Genomic DNA, 27,181 nt, shown 5'->3' on the forward strand with positions numbered 1-27,181 from the left:
ACTTTACCTCACTTGAGTCATTCCTCCACATTCCTCAAACCTGTCGTCTCCTCAGACAAAATGCACATGGCTGCTAGACACATGCATGCTGTGATGTGACCTTGTACAGGGTCAACATCACATGTTCATTATTCTATACCATACTTCACTAGTTTTAGGCTTGAAGTGCATGTTCTGTGCAGTGACAATTTAATGTGGAAGAAGCCGGATATCAACTAGAATTATGGTGGATCTGCTGAGGCAATGTGACTGTTTAAATCCAATATCAGTTGACGTTATCAACTCAGCTTAGATGTACAGGGACTACAGACAAACAAACGGAAGAGAAAATAATGCATTTCTTGCATGTACGGTATGTACACAGTATGGATCTCAACAGGCCACTGATGTCGGGGACTGCCCATAACTCCGATATCCCATTACTCTGACTACGTGGCTTTGCGCACGGTTAGGGATAGGGTTAGTAATGCGTGAGTTGGAATAATGAGCCCGTCAACAAACTGATATTTGTTGAAAAGGACACGTACCTCCACAGACATTTACAATTTTATTATTTTAATAAATATGTAATGAATTGTGTTAATCAAAATATTTGCAGTTATAAAACAAACTTTAATTACAAACAAAAATTATAAATCTCTACACAAATAGTCTAAGCATCAAAACCTAGAATGTGATTACTGGGTGTTCAGTTAGTGGGGTTTTTCTTTTCACATCGCCTCAACTCATGATAAAATGGCAACTTTAAAGAACTCAAGTTGCTTTGATACGTTTTTTTATATTTTGACTCGCACTGAGGTTTGGCATGAACATGACATGTTCAATTTTATATGAGAGCGGTTCGTCAACATTGTAGCTAGAGGCTTTTTCCTGACACAAACATCATTTCTTTAAAATGTAATAAAAGTATTGCTTTGGCCAACACAGCAGGAATATTAAATCAAATCATTCTATGGTCAATAAAAAGAATATATATGAAGGATACCTACTGTAGCAACACTTCACATTCTTCAGTGGCTCAAGCTCAAAAACATCACATTATACAATCATTAACACCACGTGCACGCTCACACACATTCAATAAAAGTGCAGAAACTGTGAAGTGTGTAAACTTTGGTGATATTTGCAGATAATGATATCAAAGTCTGATACCGTCTTTCTGCATGCCACCTCTGCTAGGTGTAGAATGGGTGTCATGACATCACACCGAGATCATACAGTATCGCTGCTGTTGGGAACAAACCTTGTATCTCCATATTTCTTTTGTTCTCTGTAAATGAATACCCTACTTTGTCATCCAAGAGTGTCATGCAAAAGTGTTTTGATCTTGCAGATCTGTATTTTCGCCATTAGAAATAAATAAATAAAGTGAAAGTCTGTCTAATAAAACATTAAGAGCTTGTGACTTATCCCTTTTTTTAATTTCCCGAAAAGTAACGATTTTGGAGATATGTAGAAGGTTTCCACCCAACAGTGTAAAGTATGTACTGTATAGGCCTACCGGTATGTAGAGTACAGTCATAGATTACTAAGGAGTTTTGAACTACTTAGTCTTCTGATTTAGCCTTTTTTGGTGCCTTGTTGGATTTGTTGAGAATCTTCATCAGGCTCTTGGACATGTAGTATGGCTTCTGTTGTGATCCATCATTGCGTTCCAAGTCCTCCACTGTAGGAGAGATGTGTGTGTAAGTGTATACATTTAATGTGAGTCGACCTACAAGCTGACAAACAGGCCGACACTGAATGAGGGAGAATGAGAACAGGGTAATGTATGCTGGTATGGAATAGCACAAATTCAGAGTGCATAATGTGTGTCGTGTGACTCGTGCCGGATGGTGTTTTTCAATTTGGTGGTAAAAATAACTTTTTTCTCTGTGTTGTTTAGAAGTCCTGGACGCTGTGTTCATGATCTTCGTCTCATTTATTTTTTTAAATCGTCATATGGGTCCCTCCCGCAAATGTTATTAAGGGAATCAGAGCCAATTGGAATGGAATATGAAAAATCTGTATTCTACATGTTCATGACATCAATCTAGAAAGTGTGTGTGTGGCAGACAATCTAAATGGGTCTGGCCTACAGTATATTGGGAGTTGTGTGTCTCATGATACAAGGAAACCAAGAATTATTTTGATTGTCAAGAACTATAGGTCAAAATGTAATGGAGGTGTACATGTACAGGTCAAGAATTATAGGTCTCATATGTAATGGAGGTTCTTCCTTGGCCTACTGGGAATATGTGCACAGCTTGACACCAACTGGTCAAGAGGGGCCAAGATTAATTGCATACGTGTACATGGACGCACACACGCACGTGCACGCACGCACATGTGAAAATATCATCTCCGACTTCCAGTCTGGTGAGAGTAAGATAATATAGAAATGTACAGTATGTATGTACTGTAGGCTATGATACATAGCCAGGGCAGAGGTATTGACTGTGCACGGGTATGCAAGAAGTGAATGTGTCAGATAATAGCAGAAAGATTGTCAGAGATATGGTACAGTATAAATACTCACAGAAGCAGAGGAAGAGTGTATCGACACACATGTTGTACACACTGAAGAAACCATGAGCAATGAGGTATGCTCCAACCACCACCGTCTGGAGGAACACATAACAGACAGAAACCAAACAAAGTAAGACATTATTTGGGAAATGATAACCTGGGAAGCATTCCTTTTTGGGTGATCCGGTCGGGAGCAGATGATATCTTATGTCATGTTCTAGTCACTGGTTTGTAGTCATCAGACAGCAATCCCTGACAGGAGCATCCGTATTACCCAACATTCCCAGTGATCAAGGGCATCGTCATTTTAGGGCCTACCCAATAAAAGCCTTGATGTGGCGTATGAATCCGACAAGTTTCTTCAAGTACGTCTTGGAATAGTTTGGTATATCCATCGTTTATTTAAACTTGCCAGCGACTGGCGAGACAAAAAAAAAAACAGCCCCCGTGTTTGTTTTTAGTCTCGCCAGCTAGTCGCTACGAGTTTAAACCATAACAAAGCAAAGCCAAAATAGCTTTTTTTTTAACATCCACGCCTAGACTATCACAAGGCGATGTAGTAACACAGGCCAGGCTTTCCTCCAAGGTGGAAAGCCTTGTGACACGAGGTTAGAGAAATTATAGGTTTATAATTCCTTTTGTGCGCTGCATCCAGGAGTTTGTCCAAACATCATACAGTACTGACACGCCCTCTTATAATATGAGACATACATATTATGTAGTCTAAAGTAAAACAGATTTGACCTCTAAAGCCGTCCTCTCAACATAAATAAAACCTCTTATCACTTACCCAGCCTTTATTTGCCCTGGGTGAGGGGAGTGATTCGTAAGTAAGTAACAGCTAATGACCAAACAAGTGCCTCTGTGCGCTGAATTATCACCTCGAGTGACCTCGACGTGGAAACTGTGAGAATTAACCGCTGAAGCTATACCGGAGTAGCCAGAACATCATTAACAGACTGCCATCTCCATTATGCAATAAATAGTGAACTTGATGTGAATGATTCCCGACAGAAATAAGGGTATGGGTATGTGATAAACAAATTATCACATTATAAACACATTTAGTTGATTATATTTCACAATATGTTGATATATATATTACAAATATTAATCAAAACATTTTTTTATAGAATAATCAGTAAGAAAATAATAGATGGTTGCAAGCACTCAACACCAGAGTCTAGGGCTGTTATGCCGGCCACTGTAAGACTTTGGGCAACAAGAAATGTCCAGCTGATAATCTAAATGCAGCATATAACTGTGGCTCTGACAAAGAAAATAAATGATCTGATGGCAACATATTTCCATTAGGCTCATGAATTATTTGAATCTGTCAGCTTCTTACAATGATTGGCATCCAGTAGTAGTTGAGTACTTCTGTACGGAAGGTGTTGCCCGGCAGTGGTATTCGTCCAGAGAAGAAAAAGAAGGACAAGACACCTGAAAAGCAAAGATTTGCTAATTGAAGTTGATCCAAATAAACTCACTTAAAACACTTTTTCCAAAACATTCGCAAATATTCTAAAATAGCAGATCTACAAGCTCACAAGATTGGCCTTTTACTCAATTTTTTTAAACAACAGGTGTGTTTAATAACATTTATATAGCTGGCCATCTGCCAACTGAATTTATCCTGTATACTATTCAGAGTTAGACATACTGTGATTTGTGTCGTTTGTGTTTAAGTCATGCTACAAAACAAATTCCATGTGGGACAATAAAGATCTGAACTCAACTTTAAATCATAATAGCCTTTTTTCCTCCTCTCTTACCTATTCCTCCAACCACCAGCAGCTTCCCAAAGAACAGCAGCAGGTCAGTCACTTTATCTAGCACCACCACTCTGTGGGAAGACACAGCATGTCATGGAAACATGTCCCCGGCTACCATCAAGCTCGGCAGACCGGCAGGTAACATAATGGCAAGTTACGGACGACTCTTTTGCGGGGTCACTATAATATATACATTGTTATGGATGTATCAGTAACATTTACAGGTAAACTAGCATCAAAGTATAGAAAACAAACGCTGTACAAGGCCTTTAACATGCCACATGTCATGTGACTTCAGCAACTAACCTGATTATATTCCTCATGAGGAGCTTGAAAGCATTTTTGGCCGAGACACAGAAGTTCTTCCCATATATGGCGATCTGTCAGGAACGGGAGATCAGCAAGTTTTTGTGAAATGAAAACAGAATACCTGCTCATACCAATTAAGATTTTACAGTGGCAGAAACCATTCAATGCTCAATGATCAAACTTACATAATGTAAAAGAAATACCTTTCTCTACTGTGTATGATGCCTTTCATATTATTAGACATGTGCACATGTCTAATAATACATCATGCAGGCAGTAATATTATTTTGTCTATCCAGAAAAAACAGCTTAAGAAGAAGCCAGAGCCTACATGCAGACTACTAACAGAGACTGCATTTTTATCTTTTACCAACATATCATTTATATCGTAATGGAGGGATTGGACACACCTTCCTAGAATGAGACACTTTGTGGTGGCCAAGGATGTATGGTAGCACAAAAAAAAAAAAAAAAATGGGTACAGTGCCACAACTTCACCAATTTATTAAATGCCAATAGTTGAGCCTTGTTGTCATCATCACAGCATGCATCAGCCTTGTTAGCATTTTTGTTTGGCCAAAATGGCCACTGTCCTTCGATTGGATGCAATGAATGCCAGGTTAGCCAGTGCCTTACTCTCTAACACACTTCAGTAGGTATATAAGACTCTCTTGTGGAGAACAAACACTTCCATGGCATTGCGCGGTTACTGACCATAATGTATGCATTCCTGTTGAGGAACTTGATGAATTTCTCCAGACACCAGAAGCAGCACTTTAGACAGCACATAAGGAACCGAGCACAGGGATTCTGAGCAGCTGGGGAGGGGAAGGGAAAAGATTATACTTCATTTGTTTGAGACCACGACTTATCAAATGGCCTTAATTAAAATGAGCAAGCACAGGCGCAAGACCCAGGGAATGACATGACTAATGAGAGATGTTTGTGTGCGTTTCAGCCTTACCTCTGGTTTAATAAGAGATGTTTGTGTGCGTTCCAGCCTTACCTCTGGTTTAATAAGAGATGTTTGTGTGCGTTCCAGCCTTACCTCTGGTTTAATAAGAGATGTTTGTGTGCGTTCCAGCCTTACCTCTGGTTTAATAAGAGATGTTTGTGTGCGTTCCAGCCTTACCTCTGGTTTAATGAGAGATGTTTGTGTGCGTTCCAGCCTTACCTCTGGTTTAATGAGAGATGTTTGTGTGCGTTCCAGCCTTACCTCTGGTTTAATGAGAGATGTTTGTGTGCGTTCCAGCCTTACCTCTGGTTTAATGAGAGATGTTTGTGTGCGTTCCAGCCTTACCTCTGGTTTAATAAGAGATGTTTGTGTGCGTTCCAGCCTTACCTCTGGTTTAATGAGAGATGTTTGTGTGCGTTCCAGCCTTACCTCTGGTTTAATAAGAGATGTTTGTGTGCGTTCCAGCCTTACCTCTGGTTTAATAAGAGATGTTTGTGTGCGTTCCAGCCTTACCTCTGGTTTAATGAGAGATGTTTGTGTGCGTTCCAGCCTTACCTCTGGTTTAATAAGAGATGTTTGTGTGCGTTCCAGCCTTACCTCTGGTTTAATAAGAGATGTTTGTGTGCGTTCCAGCCTTACCTCTGGTTTTGTGATCAATGTACTCCAGAATGATTCTGATGACCTGCACCAAGGTGAGAATCAGAGCGCCAAACGCCAAGGAGCCCACATGGTACCTGAAACACAGAGATGGCCATCAAAATAAAGAGCAGAGTGAATTGTTTGCAAATCTCAAGAGTACTTGATTCAACGACAACAACTATGACAGTGACACAGACGCAGAGAAGGCTCCCTTGACTCAAATACACCAGAGTAAGGCCAAGTGTGGACAAGAATGGACACATGCACACCGCACAGATGAACAGTCTGGTGAGACGTAGGAGGACACTAGGCAGGAGGCAAACCATAGTCCTAGAGACCTCCCAGTGCCTGATGTCCCCCAAGAACACACAAGGCAGAGAGAGCTTCCTACTAGTTCTGGCAGGGGAGAAAGGACAGTGCGGGGGGGGGGGTGCCCTGGGCGTGGCGGTTGCTGAGGTGTGGTCAGCACTGGTTTGCTGCACCTGGCCGGCAGGTTTCGAACCACAGCCTGTTGGCCGGGGGTGGCCTTCCCTCCCAGTGCTGGTTGCGCCTCGGTGATGGCTGCGTGCGGGGTTCCCCTCCGTGGACTTGTCTGTAGCTGGAGGCCTGGAGGAGAGGAGCAGTGACTTGGCCAATCCCTGCTGACCCGCCAACTGGAGAGTGCATGGTTGAGGGTCTAAGAAGATTGGAGACCACCTGATGACCTCTCCTCCAGGCCAAGGCATCCAGAAATGGATTATATTCGCATCTTTGATGCATTTACAAACTGAATTGTCAAGGATACCTTTGAAGCTGTGACGATAAATTAATGCTCCTTCAGGGTTAGAAAGGAATTTCCATCTCTGTCACATTTATAAAGCATCAATGATATTATGAGATGATAACATTATTTGAGATCAAAGGTGAATGTTATTGTATGTAGATAGTAGCCTACACATCTGTGTGTTCAAGTACGCCCTCTAGCAGTCAGTATATGAAACATCACCAAGCCATTAATAACAGCGTATCCACATGACAGAAAAACTAGGCAGCACATACTGCCATTTCTACAATTCTATATGGTTTCAATCACTAATATTTTAATCCAAGTGCCAATGTAAAAATGGACCCACACTCTGGGTCAGTGTATTTTAGACATGGCCTTTTGATCGGATCATCATTTACATACATTATGTAATACACGTCGCACATAAAATAGTAGAGCTTGTATCATATCACATATGGCATAATTAGGAATTTGTGGTTCAACATATTCTGCACTCATGCATGCGCCTTCAGGAGCAGCCAGGAAGGAAATACTGACCGCCACATGGATCAAACCCCATTATCTTTAGGCACTGGAACTCCTTAATCTGTGACCCAGCGTTCGCATTCGGCTCAAAAAGAAAAGCCTGGGGAAATTCATTGGATAATCTCGCATCGGGAGTGGGAGTCAACTTTTATTTCGTTAACCAATAACAGTGTAGAGGCACGTCGCTACAAATGTGGTGACGTCAATGTTTTCCACTGTTTTCAACCAGGGAGGGGAGGGGAGGGCAAATCGGTGAACCAATAGAATCCACCGCCTGTTTTCAACTGGCCCCTCTAGACCAGAAATCACGCAGACTGGGGCAGGCTACTTAACATGTGACAATCCATCCATCTTCAACCGCTTATCCGTAGTCGTAGTCAGGATTATATCTCTAAACTGGCCCTGGAACGCCTGGGGACCTGTGACAATGACAAGGTTTAACGGAGGCTCATCGCCTTACCTCAGTGTACGTATGAAGGCAGCCGACACGGGGAAGAAAGGGATGTCGCCAGGCTTGCTGAAGGCCCAGTAGTAGGACGCGAAGGCCCCAGCCAGGGTGCACTGTCCCAGGGCGATGACAAAGTTCACACACCAGAGGAAAGCCACCACGTTGTAGATCTGCAGGTTGAAGAGGTTCCTCTGAATGAGACCCTCGTTGTTGTACTTGATGAAGACACAGCGGGCCGACGGGCAGCCGGGATACTCCGTCTCCGTGTTGTTGAAGCCCTGAGTAGTGGAAAAAGTACTCAAAGTTTTTACTTTAAGTAAAAGTATCAATACAGCAATATATGACTACTCCGTTGAAAGTAAAAGTCCGGAATTTAAAATGTACTGGAGTAAAAGTGCAAAAGTATTGGCGTCAAAATGTACTTAAAGTGGCAAAAGTAAAAGTACTTCAAATGCAGAATGTCTCATTTCAAGTTTTCAAATGTATAGAAATCTTCTTGAAAATAGGCGATCTACAAGCTCACAATGTGTCGTAAAGCGACGCATTGATCAATAATAGTGTGTTCAGTAACATTTCAATGACTTATATAGACAATATTACAAAAAGTAGAATAAATGCAAAATGGCAAATGTTTTATGTTTAGGTATAATATTGTACATTGCTGAAGATGTGAACAGACAAATGATTGTATTCACGGCAGTATTGCCATTTGGGGGAGGCAGTGACTCAGGGGTAGAGTGGCCGGGTGGTCACCGCAAGGTTGCCAGTTCGAACGCCAGAGTTAGCGTCGAAGTGTCCTTGAGAGACACCCTCTGGAAACGGCTCAGACACTATGGCATCCAGTGGTTTTTTAGTGATGTTTTAGTAATATTTTAGTGATACCTAGCCTTCGAGGAGGCTAGGTATCGAGATTTTTTTTATGATTTTTTAGTGATTGTGATTTCTGCTTTTTGTGATTTTTTAGTTATTATGATTTCTTAATGATTTTTTTTTAAATATTTTTAATATGATTTTATGTTCTCATGGTGAGGTAAGGACCTTCGAGGAGGCTAGGTATCGAGCTAAAGAGGCTGATGCCGCCTTGGCTGCCAAGCGATGTTGGGGACCTCTACATGGGGTTCCAATGACTGTCCAATGACTGTCAAAGAGTCCTTTCCTATGATTTTTGAATCAATAAGTAACCTGCTGTAATAAATAGATTTCTTTTACATTCTTTTACGATTTTTTATATGATTTTTTAGTGATTCTTTAGTGATTTTTTAGTGATCAGCTGCCTGAGGAGATACCATCAGCAATAATGACCTCTGGCAGAGAGTGAGTCTACCGCCAGTGGAAGAGGAGATTAAGAGAAGAAGGTGGGGATGGATCGGCCACACACTTCGGAAGCCCAATACCAGCATCACAAGACAAGTTCTCGCAAGGCACAAGAAAGAGAAGGAGGCCGAAGAACACCTGGTGCAGGGACCTTGAGACTGACATCAAGCAGTGTGGACTGACATGGAAACAGCTGGAAAAGAAGGCCCAGGATAGAGGACTCTGGTGAACTGTAGTCAACGGCCTATGCTCCATGAAAAGGAGCGATAGGCATAAGTAAGTGTCCTTGAGCAAGACATTGAACCCCAAATTGCTCCTGATGTGCTGGTTGGTGCCTTGCATGGTTCCGACCGCCATCGGTGTATGTATGTGTGTGTGAATGGGTGAATGTGATGCACAACCTATGTAAAGTGCCTTGGATAAAGGCGCTATATAAATGCACCATTTACCATTGACTGCTCAGTCACACTAAATGATATTCTGCTTGTCCACTCACCAAAGGGTCGCAGTCCTCAGTGCCATTGATACTGTCACAGCCTTCTTGTGTCTCGTTGAGAGCCACCACTTTATACACTGGGTTCCCCGACGTGGCCAGATATCTACACACACCCTGTTAAGTGAAGTACTGATATCGTTGTGCTGTGCAGAAGAAGTGATTGCCAACACCAACGAATAGGGGAAACAGAAATTGTGAAATTGGCGTGCAACAGTTATTCAAACAATTCAATGTAATATAATAATATTCGATCGAGTATAATCTTTATTTAATAATAAAATAAGACTTTTTTGTTATTTGTTATACAGTAGCAGAAATAGCCACAATAGCAGACCAGGTGGCTATTTTTCTATTTGTGTGCAACAAAGTATAAAACAAAGCTTAAGTCGTTAATCAGTCTAATCGATTTAGTCAATTATACAAATCCTGACGGCCTACTGAATAATGCCAATACAATTAATTTGTTTAGAAATAGTTTTTTTTCATCATAAGTGAAAGGATACAAAGCAACGATGCCCCAGTAAGCCACACACACCACCACGAGTACAAAGGTAATCAGAGGGTATACGAGACTGCTCATCATGTGACTTATGGCCCTGTAGAAGACATGCAGATCACAAAGTAATTTCCTGGACTGATAACTTCCAATGCTTCATTCCTACAAATGTATTAAAAAAAAAGCTTGCAAGCTGACCGAATGGAATGAAATCAGGTTCAAAGAAAAGAGATAAACTTGCAGAAAGCGGGACTGTTACATTCAAATGGGCAGATAACAGCATGTTTCATGCAGGGCAGTACATATCAATATAATGCCCGTTTAAATAAGGTTATGTACTGTAAATTACAATAATAACGAATAGACACATACTGTGCTAAACAATTATATGACAATACAACAAAGCAGTTGCAATTCTAAGGAATTATCTAATGAATCTACTGATTTGTAAAATAAATTAACACCATATTTAAGTCTTTGTGTTTAGTGAGTTCTCACTTGCTGGCCTCCTTGATGAGGGCGATGGCAATGAGGAGTCTAGTCCGCAGGAAGATGATGGTCAGCAGGATTATTGCTTCCGCCACAGATATGATTATCACTGGATGGCAGAGGGACATAGAGAACAACATAATAGATATGATTATCACTGGATGGCATAGGGACATAGAGAACAACATAATAGATATGATTATCACTGGATGGCAGAGGGACATAGAGAACAACATAATAGATATGATTATCACTGGATGGCAGAGGGACATAGAGAACAACATAATAGATATGATTATCACTGGATGGCAGAGGGACATAGAGAACAACATAATAGATATGATTATCACTGGATGGCATAGGGACATAGAGAACAACATAATAGATATGATTATCACTGGATGGCAGAGGGACATAGAGAACAACATAATAGATATGATTATCACTGGATGGCAGAGGGACATAGAGAACAACATAATAGATATGATTATCACTGGATGGCAGAGAGACATAGAGAACAACATAATAGATATGATTATCACTGGATGGCAGAGGGACATAGAGAACAACATAATAGATATGATTATCACTGGATGGCAGAGGGACATAGATAACAACATAAAATATATGATTATCACTGGATGGCAGAGGGACATAGATAACAACATAATAGATATGATTATCACTGGATGGCAGAGCAAACATAAAACCCAGTGGTTCTCAATCTGTGCAAACCACTAAGTGGCCTTTTACAAAGCTACTATTTAAGGTTCCGTTCCATTTAGTGTAGCAGAACCATTAAAAATAGCAGCATGCATATTCCTATGCTTGACCTGAATGGAACATGATCTTAATTAGTATAACTGTAACTGATAACGACTACGACTATTCTATGTAAAAATGGCATCTGTGGAAAAAGATTATTAAACAGGGTTTAATTAATGGAGTTTGGTTACAGTCAATGTGCATTTGATTGTCTCTCTAAAATGAGCTCAGGCGTGGGCACATCAACAAATACTGCTTTTATTCAAAACATACATTTTGTACGTTACCCTGGTCTTGTGCAGGCCATAGACCTGGACAAGCTTACGTAGATCCTATAGTAAAATGCCAAGATATTTTAAAATATAAAAAGGTAAAGTGGTATTTTGTAATATTTAAGCAACTCATAAATTACAGTATTGTGCTTTGGATTGTATTGTGTGACTCACAAAAGGCCAGCCAGGTTTCTTGGACCTGCAGGTAAACATTAAGGTTGGTTGTGAAGCCAACGTCCGTAATGGTGGCAGAGGCTTTCTTGTAGTTATCGTATTCCCAGTAGCAGTGATATATTCCTAAACAAAAAAAAGTAACATTTCAGAGACGGCAACAAACACCCACAGGCTAATTACATTGCAGAGACAAGGAGGCAACCAAGGTGCTCAGGAGGTGTGCAGGTATAAAAATTGTAAAAATAGTAAAAAGGTGCTCCTGGGATCAATCGGGACACATCCCTATAAAACAAAGTGGAGATCCGGGAACACTTGATGTTAAAAGGAGGAAAACTTTATTGAACCTAATAAAGTTTTCCTCCTTTTAACATCAAGTGTTCATAGGCTAATAACATAGGCTCATAGGCTAATAACATTATTTACTCAAGCCACAAAGGACAAGTTATCGTCTACCATTTCATTAACAGTCAAAATACACAATGCAGCCATTAACTATCAGGTGACAGTATAATAATCTCACTGTAGGCTACTGTATAAACAAAAGTAATATAATTGAGACTGGAGTTTCTCTACACAAGTGAAACTACACACTGAAAACGGTGTAAACTGGACTGGATTAACACTGGACTCTTTTAAGGCTGCCTTGAAAATACACATATTCTCTCAGGCTTATGGCTTTGTTTGTTGTTTTGTGTTTTGTCTGTTTGTTGGTCGTTCATTTTGTAAAGCGTCCATGGGTTCATGAAAGTCGCTATATAAATTCAAGCTATTATTTATACAAAGGGAACCAAATGGGTCCTTTTTTTTGATAAAAATTAACTGATGCTTTACTGTGTAGTCACACTGCTGAGCAGAGAATAAAATACATTTATCAAATTTGAATAGTAGTTACAGTTTGTGTTACTGCATAGACATTTTTCAAATGGAACATTGTGGTTACGGATTATGTCATGGTATTGTAAAATGACGACGGTGGCCATCTTTTTGTTTACAACAACCGATGTTGTGCAATTAATTAAACAATACAAAAAGATCATTGTTATAAAAGCCACTGCCTGGTGTAAATCCTCTGTGTTAATTTATCTCTACTAACTGATGCATTTGACTGTCAACAACACAGTCCAGTCCCTGAGGTTTCTCTTTACTTCCCTTTAATTTGGAGAACCAGGTAGAGTGGACAGGTGGACACAACAACCACTAGAGCTGTTGTGGTAGATTGTACTTTTTCAATTGGCACACCTTTTTAATATACTTTAAGCAGTGCCAGAGTTATAGAATTTGAGGCCCCTGGGCTAGAGTAATTTTTGAGTGTAATACACTGCTCAGTGGATGATTTTACCGTAGGCCCCTGCTGCCAGCACTCCTATGATCAGCAACCACACCATGACTGGAGCTGTGAACCGTAACAGCAACAGGAACAGCATGCTGACCACCATGGCTATTAACAGACCACTGGAAGAGGAGAGCATTAAATACTGAAAATGTAATCTATAGTGAGGAAGAAGACAATAATTAAATACATAAAGTTTGATCCTACATTCACTGAATATCATATCTAGACGTAAGCCTAATACCATCACGGAAAACATCTCAGTTATGTTAATAACTACACTTCACATTTAAAGGAAAATTCCAGCTATGCCGTTTTCTGGGTGGAGTTTTTCTTTTTTCTCGCCTCTACTTCTCGCCTCTATTTCTCGCCTCCACTGGTTGTACCACAACCAGTGGTACAACATCAGATTTCGGTAAGAAAAGCACTCGTCCTTATTAAGAGCAACCAAAACAGGCAGAGGGGAATGCTTAAAATAAAAAAACATTACTGAAAATAAATGATGCTCACGAAGCGTATGCATCTTCTGTGCATAGATGTACTGTAATTCTGTAAAGTGGCTTACAGGAGGCAGTCTGGAGCACAGCGATGCAGGGTAGGGTACTCACAGGAGGATCCAGGGCCATGACGACGCAAAGTCCTCAAAGATTCGGACACCGACCTCTCGAGCATTGAAGCCATTGACAATGTCTCTGCCAGAGACAAAGGGAGGGGAAGGATGTTAGCACATACACACACACACATACACACAAACACACACACGCTGTCGGGAAGAAACCATGCACCCAACTCCAAAATGTTAATTTTTCAGAAAATGAAAAATATATTTCTTCCAGGAAAAGAAGAAAACCTTATATTTTAAAAATAAAAGCAATACTGCCTCATCATAGTTGATATTGTGACTTTATATATTGTCAATTACTTGCATGAGAGGGGGAGAAGTGGTGGATTTAGCCGTTTTACTCAGATTGAGGGTCCAATGGAGTTAAGAGGTTTTGTCCAATGCGCTTTAATACTTTCAATATATTTTTTAACCAACACACAGAAGTAAAGCGTGTTGAATAGCACTGATTTATGCAAAAACGAAAACAAACAAAGATTTAGTTAGTTGGTTTCCTCCCGACAGCAACAAAATAAACAGGCATAATGTACCAGACTAAAACTACAAGAACAATTAGACACTAGGTTGTCATCCCGATGCTTGTTTTTCTTCCTATGCAAGACAGCAACACCCAACCAATACACTAAGGGCTGTATTTTGTGTGTCTTAAGTACCTGGTCTTATTCCCTAACTTGAGTAAACTAAAGACCTGGAGGCGTGAGCAATGCCATTTGGCTATTATGAGTGGCCAAAAAGCATTGATCACGCCTCCAGGTTTTTCGTTTACTCAAGTTAGGGAATAAGACCTGGTACTTAAGACACGCAAAATACAGCCCTAAGTCTGCAAGTTACCCCAAAAGACATCTAAAGCCTAACGAAGTATAATTAAGCAGCTACGCATGTCTACAATAGATCAACTAGAGTAGCACAGAATAACTACATCTACAAATAGCCAAAAGACGGTAGCGGTCAGTACAGAAACTCACGCTGTCGCAGACCCTGAGCTGGCAATGAGAAAGACAAAAAGGTCATTGAAGCGTGTGTGCGTGTGTGTGTGTGTGTGTGTGTGTGTGTGTGTGTGTGTGTGTGTGTGTGTGCTTATGCAAGTGTGCATGAGCAGGCATGCGAACACATCAGCTTGGGAAGGGTATGTCACATTACGTTTGTAAACACAGTTTTCAATTTGCCAATGTGGATATGTGGAAGAACTTTCATTACATGATTTCAACTATTGTAGAATTTGACTTGTAAAGACTTTACAATAATCATGTAAAAAAACAAAAACACTTTATATATATCCTACCCAGTTCCATTTTTAATGATATTCATTGTGTCATTTAGGCTGGAGGGCAAGCCTGGAACCTCAGTTCCAACGAAGTAGTCAGGGATAGTATCCAGCTTGAATATATCCGGTAAACATCTTCCTAGCACTGAATACAGTGAGAATTCAAAGCATTGTGAAACAGGTTAGACTAGACCTTGTAATTTCTTTCTGACATTTGTTTTGCATCACAGATCATTATTCATATTGCATGTGTAATAGGGGAAAGGACAAAATATGTATATATATATATATATATATACGCACACACACACACACACACACACACACACACACACACACACACACACACACACACACACACACACACACACACACACACACACACACACACACACACACACACACACACACACACACACTTACTTAAGAACAGTGACCTTATTACATTTATATAGGTTGGTTCAATGTACATTTTAATACTGATCTCTTCATATATCAGACATTATCAAACAATAACATGCTTCAGAAGATATGAATCAAGTCTATGGAATGAGCCGGTCCACTCACCAGATGTAGTTGGAGTGTGGAAGAAAGGACAAAACCCTTTATCCACAATTTCTGAAGCAGTCTGGGAAATAATCATAGTTCAATCAGTGATACAAATGTAAACACATTTATGAGAGACACACACACACACACACACACACACACACACACACACACACAACAAAATGAGTGTACAGTATACTGACAGAATGAGACTTACCAACGTAGTTGTTGCAAGGTCAAATGAGGGCACACATAGGCTTTGATTGAAAAAGGTTTTAGCATCACTTGTTGGCAAATAGGCATCTAGTCTAAGTGCCCAAAAGGCATTAGGGCATTCTTCCACACACACCTATAAATGAATAATGAAAGAGTAAACAATTACTTAACACTTCAAACCCCACTACCTGTCCTGCCATGAAGTAAGAGCAACATGGCCACCATGTGAATATTGACAATGAACACTAAATTGGCCAGAATAATCACAAAAATGTAGTACTTTATATTATAAACAATGCCTCTGCAATTTTGACAGCAAAGGACTGTGTTGAATGCAGATGACTAATACAATATCGCCTACAGTATCATTTAAAACACATGTAAATGGACCAGTAGTTTTGTAAAGTAGATCATCAGAACAGCATCTGTACCTGTGTGGTAGGGCACTGAAAGCCATCAAGGGCAGCTGCCATTATATTGATAGACGTGGCACATTTCAGAATGTCGAAGTAAAATATATTGGGTCTGTCTCTAAAAGAGATAGAGAGAGAGAGAGAGATTCAGAGAGTGAAAATAATCAAAGCATTGGAGTCACACATATTGAGAGGAGTCTGTTCTTGTTAAACATAATAGTAAGTTGTCTCTCCATATGCAACATACATATACTGTACATACACATCACGTTTTAAAACAATGTAAATCATGCCTTGTTCTCATTAGCTATTCATTGTATAAATGGCGCTCAACATTTAATGAGGTTATATTCTTGTTTTTATTTTTAAATGTTGACACATGGATACAATCTCAATAACAAATTACAAGATAGATTTGAGGATTGACATCATTTGAATACATACAGTACATACCTAATATACAGTACTATCTATGTAGTACACATTGGTAGGCTGAGGTTCCCTCTTATAAGATGAATAACACATATTTATTATTTAGTGGTTTAAACTGTTTGAATATCCTAATGAATAACAAATGAGAACATTGTGATTTACGTTGTCTGAACCTGAAATATATGTACGATTGTAAGTAGTAACTATGTTACATAACTTACTAATTGACATTAATTCAGCAGCTACGGCCACAAAGTCAACATAAATATAGCAGCCTTACTCAGGTCCGGTCCTGAGCAATCTGGCGCCCTAGGCAGGATTTTTCGCTGGGGAGGCAATGGGGGGACATTGGGGAGGCACTGGGGGACACTGGGGAGACACTGGGGAGGCACTGGGGAGGCACTGGGCAGACATTGGAGAAGTACTGGGGAGGCACTGGGCAGACATTGGAGAAGTACTGGGGAGGCACTGGGCAGACAATAGGGACTTTAAGCAACTACTGTTTTCAGGACGGCTCCGCTAGGCGGAAGTACGGCGGCTATGACGCAATCACCGTAGCTGTCAAAATCGTTAAGTAAACAGCTGTCGGCAACGGCGACATTGGTTCCCATGTGTCAAACGTAAACACTTTTTTTTAAACACCCCGTCGCGCATTAGCCATCGTTGCTTAAAGCCCCTATTGGGGAGGTACTGGGGAAGTTCTTTTTGGCACCCTCCTCCCCCCATGGCGGCTGCGTGCTCTGCCTGTAGGAAGGGCCGGGCCTGGCCTTACTGATAATTTACTTACCTATTTTCCCCAATGCCACAGAAAAATCCGGTCGAGTTTCGAGGATAAAGAACATGGCGGGGATCGCCATAGAGCCATGCTGATGGAAAACACACACAGACAGACACATTAACCAGACTGATCAACTGGGGTAGAGACAAAAAGGCTGCTTTTCATTTGGTCATAGTGCATGTTTTAAATTCAACCAATGATACATTTCTTCAAAACTGCCCTCAAAGACCACTTACCGGCGGCTGCAATTCGAAACTGGACCCTGTAAAAAAGTTTAAGTCCCCCCCATATTTCTATAATGTACATGTTTTCAATTGTTTTTAACCGTGTACTTCATGTACTTGCATAGAAGTGTATATTTGTATTATATGTCTTTAAATGTTCTGATGAATTGGAAATGCTGGACCATTATGTAAACAAGTCTGTGCTTTCTTCTGGTTTTATCCTCTTAGTAGATTTTGTATGGACTTTCCTTGAACTGTACCCATTCTGCAAACTGTTAATAAAATCTTCAATCAATCAAGAGGTGGCAAGTACTGTGATGCATCTTTATGGGAACCTGAACTATACGTACCGGTGTGTATGTAAATTGGTAATAGCTATGTCCATGTACCAATGCTACACAAATTCCTTTACATTGATTGTATATTATTATAATTTGTATACGATTACAATCACCCTGATCATTGCCAAGCACACAACATCAATAAAACCCACTATTGCTATCTTATAATTGTCAGCAATATGATTTATAATGTGTTAAATGGCTACTGATCACATTTACAGCATTCTTAGTTGTAGATTAGACACACTGTGCTGGCCATATCCTGTGACCTCACTCCATATCAGGCTGTTCTATTGACTCTAGATAAGAGCAAGGGCTTTCTGTGTTGTTGTGTGTTTGATGACAGCGCAATACTCTGACCAGCTTTCCACACCCTTATTTACTAATCATGGCATAATTGTATGTTTCTCTGATGGCAAACAAGTAGCTCCACCGAGTGCTGTGAAGAATCAGGACTTTATTGTTACACGCTTTTTTTAAATATACCGGTTAAAAAGCAAGAGTTGTCAAACTTGTCAGGCTCTTCATTTTTAAACTTTGAAGAAATCAATAGTTAAAGAACTACCACAGAGAAGAAAGGAGTTACGGGTTGTTGTGCTTTTATGGCTAGCATTCAAAGAGTGATTGTACAGACCAGGACTAATGCTATATATAATGTCATCTCCATTCCAGCTGATACAGTGGCACAGCTGCATGGGGCTTGTGATGTTAAAGAAGAGCCAAGCTGATGAACAGGTAATCTCTCCAGACAACACCACTGCCCTAAACATGTGATGTTGTTGTTCGTAGACATAAACACAGAAGCACCCGGGGGATGTGGGTGTGCCCCCAGAGGCAGAAACAATGGGGAACGTTTTACCGAATGACTTCCCATATGAACAGGAGATGTGGAAGAGAGAGAGTGTGTGTGTGTGTGTGTGTGTGTGTGTGTGTGTGTGTGTGTGTGTGTGTGTGTGTGTCTGTGTGTGTGTGTGAGTGTGTGTGACAATAATAAAGCATAATAGATGGGCCCTACCAATGTGTTGTTTCATAACTGATATTTGTTTTATTCAAAGTGACTGCATATATATGCGTGCATATATGTGTTTGCATTGCTGGCCTCAGTGACTACAAGCAAACGATTAACCCTAACATTAATGCAATACATAGGATTATAGGTAGCTCTTAGCCAGTATTTTTGGTCACACATTAGATTCCTAGTTCCTACACCTGCCAATATGCCCTCAGAGCCAGATCACCCATACGCAAGGCACAGGACCCAACCTGATTAGTCAACATGCATTAATTTGGATGAAAGCAAAGCATCAACAATACATAACAATATTTATGTATTGTTGTGGTGATGTTTTTCTGTGCTCTTTTTATGTCACCAAATTAAAATCAATCATCAAAAATATAATACACAAGTCTGGATTGGGATCACTATATGGCTTGGTGGTCTTACCTATAACCCCAACGACAATGTAGCCGGCAATAACTGCCATGAACAGAATGCAGCATATGATGTCAGTGCAGCTTCTGGAGATGAAAAGAGAGGAAAACAAAGTGCTTTGAGTCTCACATGAATCGACGCTGCTGGTTAAGATAGATACTGTATGGTTCAGTCAGTAAACATTAAACAGGAACTTGACAAATGCAGAAGGCTAAAGACAGACACATGGGACAGAGAGTCTTTCTAGCTAGAATAGGGTTTGGGAATGGGACCATACAATGACTCAAATATGTGCAGGCAGGGAACAGATATACAGCCTGAAGCAAAAGAGGGATTACCTTTTATGTATGGGGCCGTAGAAAGTAGGGTCAAACTGCGCAGGTTCACCTGGGAATAAAAGGCATTGATTGACAGTTAGCTCCTGTCTCCTGATAATACATAGGGCCTTAATTACAGATGGAAACTAAGTAAATGTCAACCTACTTGATATTCAGCAGGAAGTCACAAATTAAATAATAGCCGTTATTGACATACTGAGGAGAACAATCATCCTTCTTTGTAACTACCTTGTTTGTCTACACATTAACATACCGGTAGATTACAGACAGTGCAAATTCTTTAGAAGTCTTTTGGACAATGTTTTTTCTTATAGTTCTTCTATTTATAGTGACTCATGGGAATAGACTATGTGACAACCAGGTATAGTCTGGTGACCAGTGATCACCAGAGAGACAGGTGACAGCACCCGGGTGAGCAGTATGGGTTAGCGCCCCAGTCTTTGTCCTCCGTGAGGAGGAAGCCCAGCAAACCCTCTGTGAGGCCTTTAGGAGGGCCATTCAAGCAGCAAGCGGAGCCCGCAGCGCCACCTTCTCGCTCGGGTGGAGTCTGCGGGAAACATTGTCCACCACTCCTGAATGAAGTGTCTGGTGCTGTACTGACACTGGTGCTGTACTGGGACTCTGGTGCAACGCACAGGTCCTGGGCCTGGTGAGAGCAGGAGTGGACCTGGTGAGACGTAGGAGGGGACCGGACAGGAGTCAACCGACAGAGCCTAGTCCTTCCATGCGCCAGAAGCGTACCCCCCAGCCCTGGCAGAGTTGTTCAGGAGTAGTTCCAAAAGATTGTGTGGCCCTGGTTTTGCCCTAGTGGGACTGATCGAGGGTAGCTACTGGACATAAGTCGGGACTTGATCACCCCGGCTGGGTCGCCTGAGTAAGCGGTATGATGTTCGAGAGTCCCGACTCCCGAAACCCTGATGACCTTGGGATACATCACTGAGGATACGTCCCAGGTGCATCCATGCAATGTTTTTTATTATATGGACAATAAGGAATTTAATAATCTGCGAAAGGTGAGATAGGAAGAGAATGTGTGAACATAATGGACATAAAATGGCTAGTCCAAACATTTTATCCAGTCCATATTAAGCCCAACACACACCGGGTGCGCAGCGACGCGGTAACGCCTGGAAAATAGAACTGGTTTCTATCGGAGCGTCAGGCGAGGCGTCAGCGAGCGTCGGACGCCGCCGGTGTGGGATAGGTTCATTGAAAATAACGGAGGCGGCTGTTTTGACGCGCGGCGTTCGCAGACGGTGTGTGAAGCCCTTAAGTTAAGTTTGGTAATGGTCCATATGGATTAGTTATAACTCCATAATTAAGGTAAGAGTTAAGCTTAGCCTTGCAGTGGTGAGGATTGAGGTTAGATTTCAGGTTACATGGACTGAAGGTTCTAAGAGTAAGTAAGTAAGTAAGTAAGTGAGTGAGTGAGTGAGTGAGTGAGTGAGTGTGTGTACAACTTGAGTTGTTGCTAAGCATTGAGTGGGAGCCTTGTTATGCTGCTGCAGAGTTAATAAATGTCAGCGCAACTCTGCTTGACTGCTTGTGGATGAGGAACTGATGCAGAAAAATGACAGAATCGTCATTTTTATATGGCCTTTATACCATGTAAAAGGTATGTGCTGCTGCCTGTAATCAGCATCTTAAAAGAAGATTACAGGAACTTAAAGTCTGGGAGTTGTTTCCTGGAACAGAGCGAAACCAGTCTCTTGCAAAAGGGACAGGAACGAGGAACCGTTTTATTTTTTACAGGCTGTCCATTTTTGGTGTGAGGTAATCACTCAGAGTCGTAACATAATTGGTTTATGGTGCACTGCAAAACTCTGAGCCGTAAGGGTAATGTTTACACTCTCAATAGGCTATAGGAAAGAGTGAATGACATACATAAGAGTTGAGGCAGTGGGTACACATTGGATGGGATATTATTCATAAAACTTTTGGAACGGATCTGCATTCAAAAGGGACCGTCGTGGTTTCGTAATTATGGAGGAAATGCACCACGTTATTAAGTAACCTGCTAGTCATGTTCCCAACAGGTAAAACAACCAAACATTCCACTTGTAAAAGTCAAGTCACTTCCTTTATATTGCCCTGCGGGGAAGGAAATGTGACACAGTTCACACTGAAATGCTGAGACTGCAGGCCTACTTCTTAGGCCATTAACAAAAGGCTTAATCATTAACAAAAGGCTAAAATACAGACGTATGGATTATGTTGGACAAATATTCAATGTTGAATATGCTTTTTGCATCACAGCCACTGGAGAGGAAAAAGTTACCAACATGCCGGTTGTAATTCTTAGGCGCGATACCGTCCTAAAGTCGGCTCTTCGGTGCTACTGAAAGTTTCTGACGAGCCGAAATCATTTCGGCACTACAGCAGTAAAATAGGAGTATGAATCGGCCCTAAGACTAGCCAAGTGAAATGTGTCCTCATGACCCAGACTGTGAATAGAGGTTACTGCTGGGGTTGGTACCGGATTGGTAGCTGAATAGCTTTTGTCCATTAGGCTTTCTAAACACAATTGGAGCAATGTTTAAAATAGGATGCAATATGACTCTGGTTATACAGTACATAAGGAAATATGAGAGCCAGTCCCAGATTCTGTCTATGACTGACTACGTAGCAACTTAGTCTTTTTCCTCCCTTAAACAGGTGGTGCTGTGTCATTTTTTTCCAACTCTGTACATAAAAACGCCGGGACAACGCTCCACGCGTCCAAAACTCTTCTCCCTTCTGGCCCCAAAACTATGGAATGCACTTCTCATTACAATCAGAACTGCAGCATCACTCCCAATCTTCCTCCGTAGTCTGAAAACCCACCTTTTCAGACTCCATCATGACCCGTAGCACTTGCCCTAGCCCCTTAGATAAGCACATTATGTAGACTTAGATAGCATTTTATACAGACTTTTAGCATGTTACGTAGACAGCACTAGAATTGCATTTTATGTAGTCATAGCATTTTATAGTATATATGTATAGTATAGTATAGTATGTATAGTTTATATGTATAATTTCATTATATAGATATTCCATGGTTACGTTCTTAGCTTACGCATTTTCATAATAACTACCGGTACTTTTATGTATGTAATGTACTGCCATGCTTTTTGTTCTTGCTTAATGTAAATTGCTCTGGATTAAATGCCTAAATTGTAATTGTGTTTCCCTGTGAGGATATTGATTTGTGTTGTTTTTTCCTGTGATGATATTGAATTGTGTTGTTATTCTTAGTGTATTCTTAGGGTAGGGCATAAATTGAAACAAGTCCACAGGGATTTGGTGCCATCCCTTTTGGACTAAGTGTCTGACTGTATAAACAGTTTTTACATAATAAACTATTCAATCAAACCAGCACATTAATTTATTACAAATTGTTCACACATGTAATGGGCATAATGGGCATTCCTTATTTCAGCAGCTAGATACTTCAGATTTGAAAAGTGAGTCTCAATATAGACAGTGTTAGAGTTACAAACCAAACATTACTGCTGTTGCATGAATAGAAGACATTACAATTTATCTAGGTCAGCCGTTTTTCAATCCATTCTTTGACCACAGGAAAGTTGAGAGTCAACCAGGGAGGTGAGATGTGAATGTTTCCCATCATTTCAGAACCTGTTTGTCTCTTGTCTGCCACCATGCCCAAGATAGGGTCAGGTTTCAGCACTATACCCGTCCCGTAAATGACTGAAGAAACGGACTCAGTGTGACCTCTTCCAAACACAATGAAAAGTTTTAGTATTCTGCACGTATAGGCTGACACTGACAGAGGTAATTATCCCTATAAAACTTTGAACCCCAGGCGTTTTAGCAATTTTATGGCTCAGATTGGCCAAACACTGAAAACCTGTGACGACTGCAAGTCTTAACTTGACCTTGGAGGAAGATGAGTGATTTAAAAGTGTGGACGACTTTCTATTATCACAGTTGACAAATAATTAGAAATACATTTAAATCAATGGTTGTTTACACATTGTGGGAGAGTGCATTAGCTACTGGCTGGTTACGAAATCTCAAACAAAGTAAACATTTCCTTGAGCCTCAAGGATGCTGTAAATTAAGAGTGACTCGAACTGTATGATTTTGAGTAGGACTACACAGTACACACCCTCTTCTAAAACAAAGAAGTCAAAACAAGTCAAAAGCCTTTATAGGCATGGTTAATTGGTGACATATACACCAGAGGCGTATCTACAATAAGGCGAGGGCAGGCGTCCGCCTGTCCAAATCCATTCTGGCCTGGCCAAAATCCATACAATGAGAAAAAAAAAAGGACAATAACAAGACCTGACACCTGAGAACTATTAGTGGACAGCTGATTGGCGGTTGCGGTAGAGCACGACCCTCAATCACCCATTGGAATGTAAATGCATGCCTTTCAGCCTCTGTATCCTACTCATCTGGCAGGTACATGGTACTTGCCTGCCCAAAACTTAATTCCTGGATACGCCACTGCTATACACATACACATAGTCCTTCAGAGACTAAGCCAAAGTAAGCGATTGGGAATTGGGGGAGAGAGAGAGAGAGAGAGAGACCACTTCCACTTTAGCAATGTATAGTATGTTTTCTCATGCCAATACAGCTCCTTTGAGAGAGTGAGAGAGAGAGAGAGAGAGAGAGATGCAGACAAATAAACTGTAAAATATTCAGAGATAGAGAGAACGAACAGGTGGATGGAGATTTCCGAAGGATGAGAGAGAGAGAGAGAGAGAGAGAGAGAGAGAGAGAGAGAGAGAGAGAGAGAGAGAGAGAGAGAGAGAGAGAGAGAGATGCAGACAAACAAACTGTATGTAAAATATTCAGAGATGGAGAGAACAAACAGGTGGATGGAGATTTCCGAAGGATGTAAAATGCCGGAAACAGAGCATTTACCCTTTGGGGAACATCTTCCCTTGAAAACAAGTTTATGCCAAAGTGGAAATTACATTTTGATGAAGCGGGTCTTTTGAATACCTTAGTCAAAAATGTAAACACTGGTGGTGGTCTTTGAACCCATTGTTCTTATTTACAACGTATTGAGAAGACAATGGAATAGCTCATTCATAGAATAGAGGCTGAGATATCAAAAGATGAAGACTCCAGTCCGTGATAACGAGGTGCTTGAAGTTAAAACATCTTGTATATGGAGAAGGGGGGTCCCACCAGGGCAAGCTTCAAGCACACTCTTGCAAGGATTTATTTAAAAAGCCTTTATTACTAGAAATGGCTATATAATTTATTTATTTTTAAATGTATAGCCCTGTGTAGTAATAAAGGCTTTTTAAATGAATCCTTGCGAGTGTGTGCTTGAAGCGTGTCCTGGTGGGGACCCCCCTTGTATACAATGGTAAAGCTGTTTACCTCTGGGGAGGAGTGAGGACACATTTGCCTTCCGAAAACTCCCAGACAGTCAATAGACTCGTGGCTCAAACCAGTACAACAATGTCAGAAAGCAAACAGTACAGCCTAGGATCCTCAAAGACTGAGATCTGACCTTGCATGGCACATTCTGCTGAGTGCTGAACTATAGTATGCACATGCAAATTCATGTAGGTGGATTTGTTCAGCAAAAACAATAGCAACCAGCCACCAAGGCCTGGCCACACATTGTCTGCTTCAAGTTCATGCAAATTAAAACAACAACAACATTAAAGAACCATGGGCCTCTATAACATGACATGGAGAACTGAATATATTATATAGCCTACCTCAGTGTTTGTGATTGTAATAGTTTACAAAAAATAAAATAAAATCGGGAAAAATATTAATATTTGAAAACTGGTGTAGATCTAGTCTGTGTTGACTGGCCTGCTACTACTATGGGTTGCCTAGCTGACAAATTATATATGGGATGGGGAAAATGTATTTTGTAGGCCTACTGAGACGATCTTATAACAACATATGGAGACAGTCAGATATGCTACAACCATCACTTAATAAATACACCCAATTTAAATAATTCCAAATTATCACACCAAGGTTCGTCGCATTAAAAACAAGCCTATTTGGCCTAATTCACCGTTTGACAAAATACCCGTAATTACCAGTGAACCATTTGAGATGACTGTGTAATGAATTAACCTATTACAATTACTGGAGGGACAGTTTGCCCAGGTAACGGTTGTCAAAACTCACCGTATTCGCCCGATTCCGAACTAGTGTTCTCCTTCTTTTTCCCCATGTTTGTCAGCTTCCCTCCACCGTCGTTACTTAATTACTGTACTTCTAAAGGTACAAAAAACCTTGACCAAACCGTTCTTTAAAACTGAAAAACGAGTAGCTACGACCCGGCTATTGATTTTAAACCAGCTATCGCAATGAACAGAGCTGCTGTACAGACATGAGGACAAACTTCGTCAATCTTTCTTCCTGGCGTTTGTTACTAGGCGGTGACGTCATAGACGCACCTGCTGGGGGATGGATAGACGAGGCACCTGTGCTGTGCGCTCTGAAACCACGCCCAGCCTCAGTCTGTGTCGTGATTCCTTTTCCTTCAACGAACACCAGTTTGATATATGGGCCAGTGGTCCTCGAACTATAAAGGGTCGGGGTCCATTTGGAACCCCAACACCCCTCAAGGAACCACTGCATTAGGCCACTATATACTATTACTATTTTTGTCTCTGGGACCCCAATCTTCCACACTCATAACTCTTGGAGTAATGGAGTTACAGGCCCATAAGTGTCTGAACAGAGTTGAGACAAAGAACCATCTAACAATCTACACTGTTAATTTAAGAGTGTACAAAACCAAATGGTACATAGGCCTACATATAATAAACCATTTTGCGGTTCCATTTGTACACTCTTGGAGTTACAGCAGGTGCATGTATCTCAGTGTACAAATTAACCCACCAGGGTGCCTTTGGTTCCATTTGAAGGCTATACTCTTGGAGTTACATAGCCTACATATAACTAAGGGTCAATTTATAAGTTCCTTCAATAAGTATCAATAATTTATAATAAATATAATAAACCATTTTGCGGTTCCATTTGTACACTCTGGAGTTACAGCAGGTGCATGTATCTCTGTGTACAAATTAACCCACCAAGGGTGCCTTTGGTTCCATTTGAAGGCTACACTCTTGGAGTTACATAGCCTACATATAACTAAGGGTCAATTTATAAGTTCCTTCAATAAGTATCAATAATTTAGCTGGGGACCCCCTGGAAACCCCCCAAAGGCCTATGGGGGTCTCCAGACCCCATGTTGATGTAAAATAAATAAGAAATCAAAGCTGTCACAGAACCTATCATTTGATAAATCTTTGAGTATTATTTTTGTTTGACAAAGGAGTCCATTGCACATAGGCATTTCCAGCT

At 40.8% G+C, this 27,181-nt stretch overlaps 1 protein-coding gene across 1 annotated transcript; it reads right to left on the reverse strand.

The window, feature by feature from the left end:
- Positions 1-583: 583 nt before the first annotated feature.
- Positions 584-26,218, reverse strand: slc44a4 (solute carrier family 44 member 4). The gene is made up of 22 exons (XM_080787718.1): positions 25,994-26,218; positions 19,871-19,919; positions 19,545-19,618; positions 17,545-17,623; positions 16,344-16,443; positions 15,914-16,045; positions 15,715-15,775; positions 15,166-15,292; positions 13,870-13,953; positions 13,271-13,383; positions 11,932-12,054; positions 10,730-10,829; positions 10,239-10,331; positions 9,736-9,838; positions 7,938-8,203; positions 6,187-6,281; positions 5,307-5,410; positions 4,590-4,663; positions 4,284-4,354; positions 3,857-3,951; positions 2,519-2,603; positions 584-1,666 (listed from the first exon to the last, which is right to left on the reverse strand). Exons 1-22 carry the CDS (start codon positions 26,037-26,039, stop codon positions 1,548-1,550), a joined length of 2,193 nt encoding a protein of 730 aa, XP_080643844.1. The 5' UTR covers positions 26,040-26,218; the 3' UTR covers positions 584-1,547.
- Positions 26,219-27,181: the final 963 nt, after the last annotated feature.

This window comes from Protomyctophum bolini (genome assembly GCF_963924005.1).
Source record: "Protomyctophum bolini genome assembly, chromosome: 17".
Lineage (NCBI taxonomy): Eukaryota > Metazoa > Chordata > Actinopteri > Myctophiformes > Myctophidae > Protomyctophum > Protomyctophum bolini.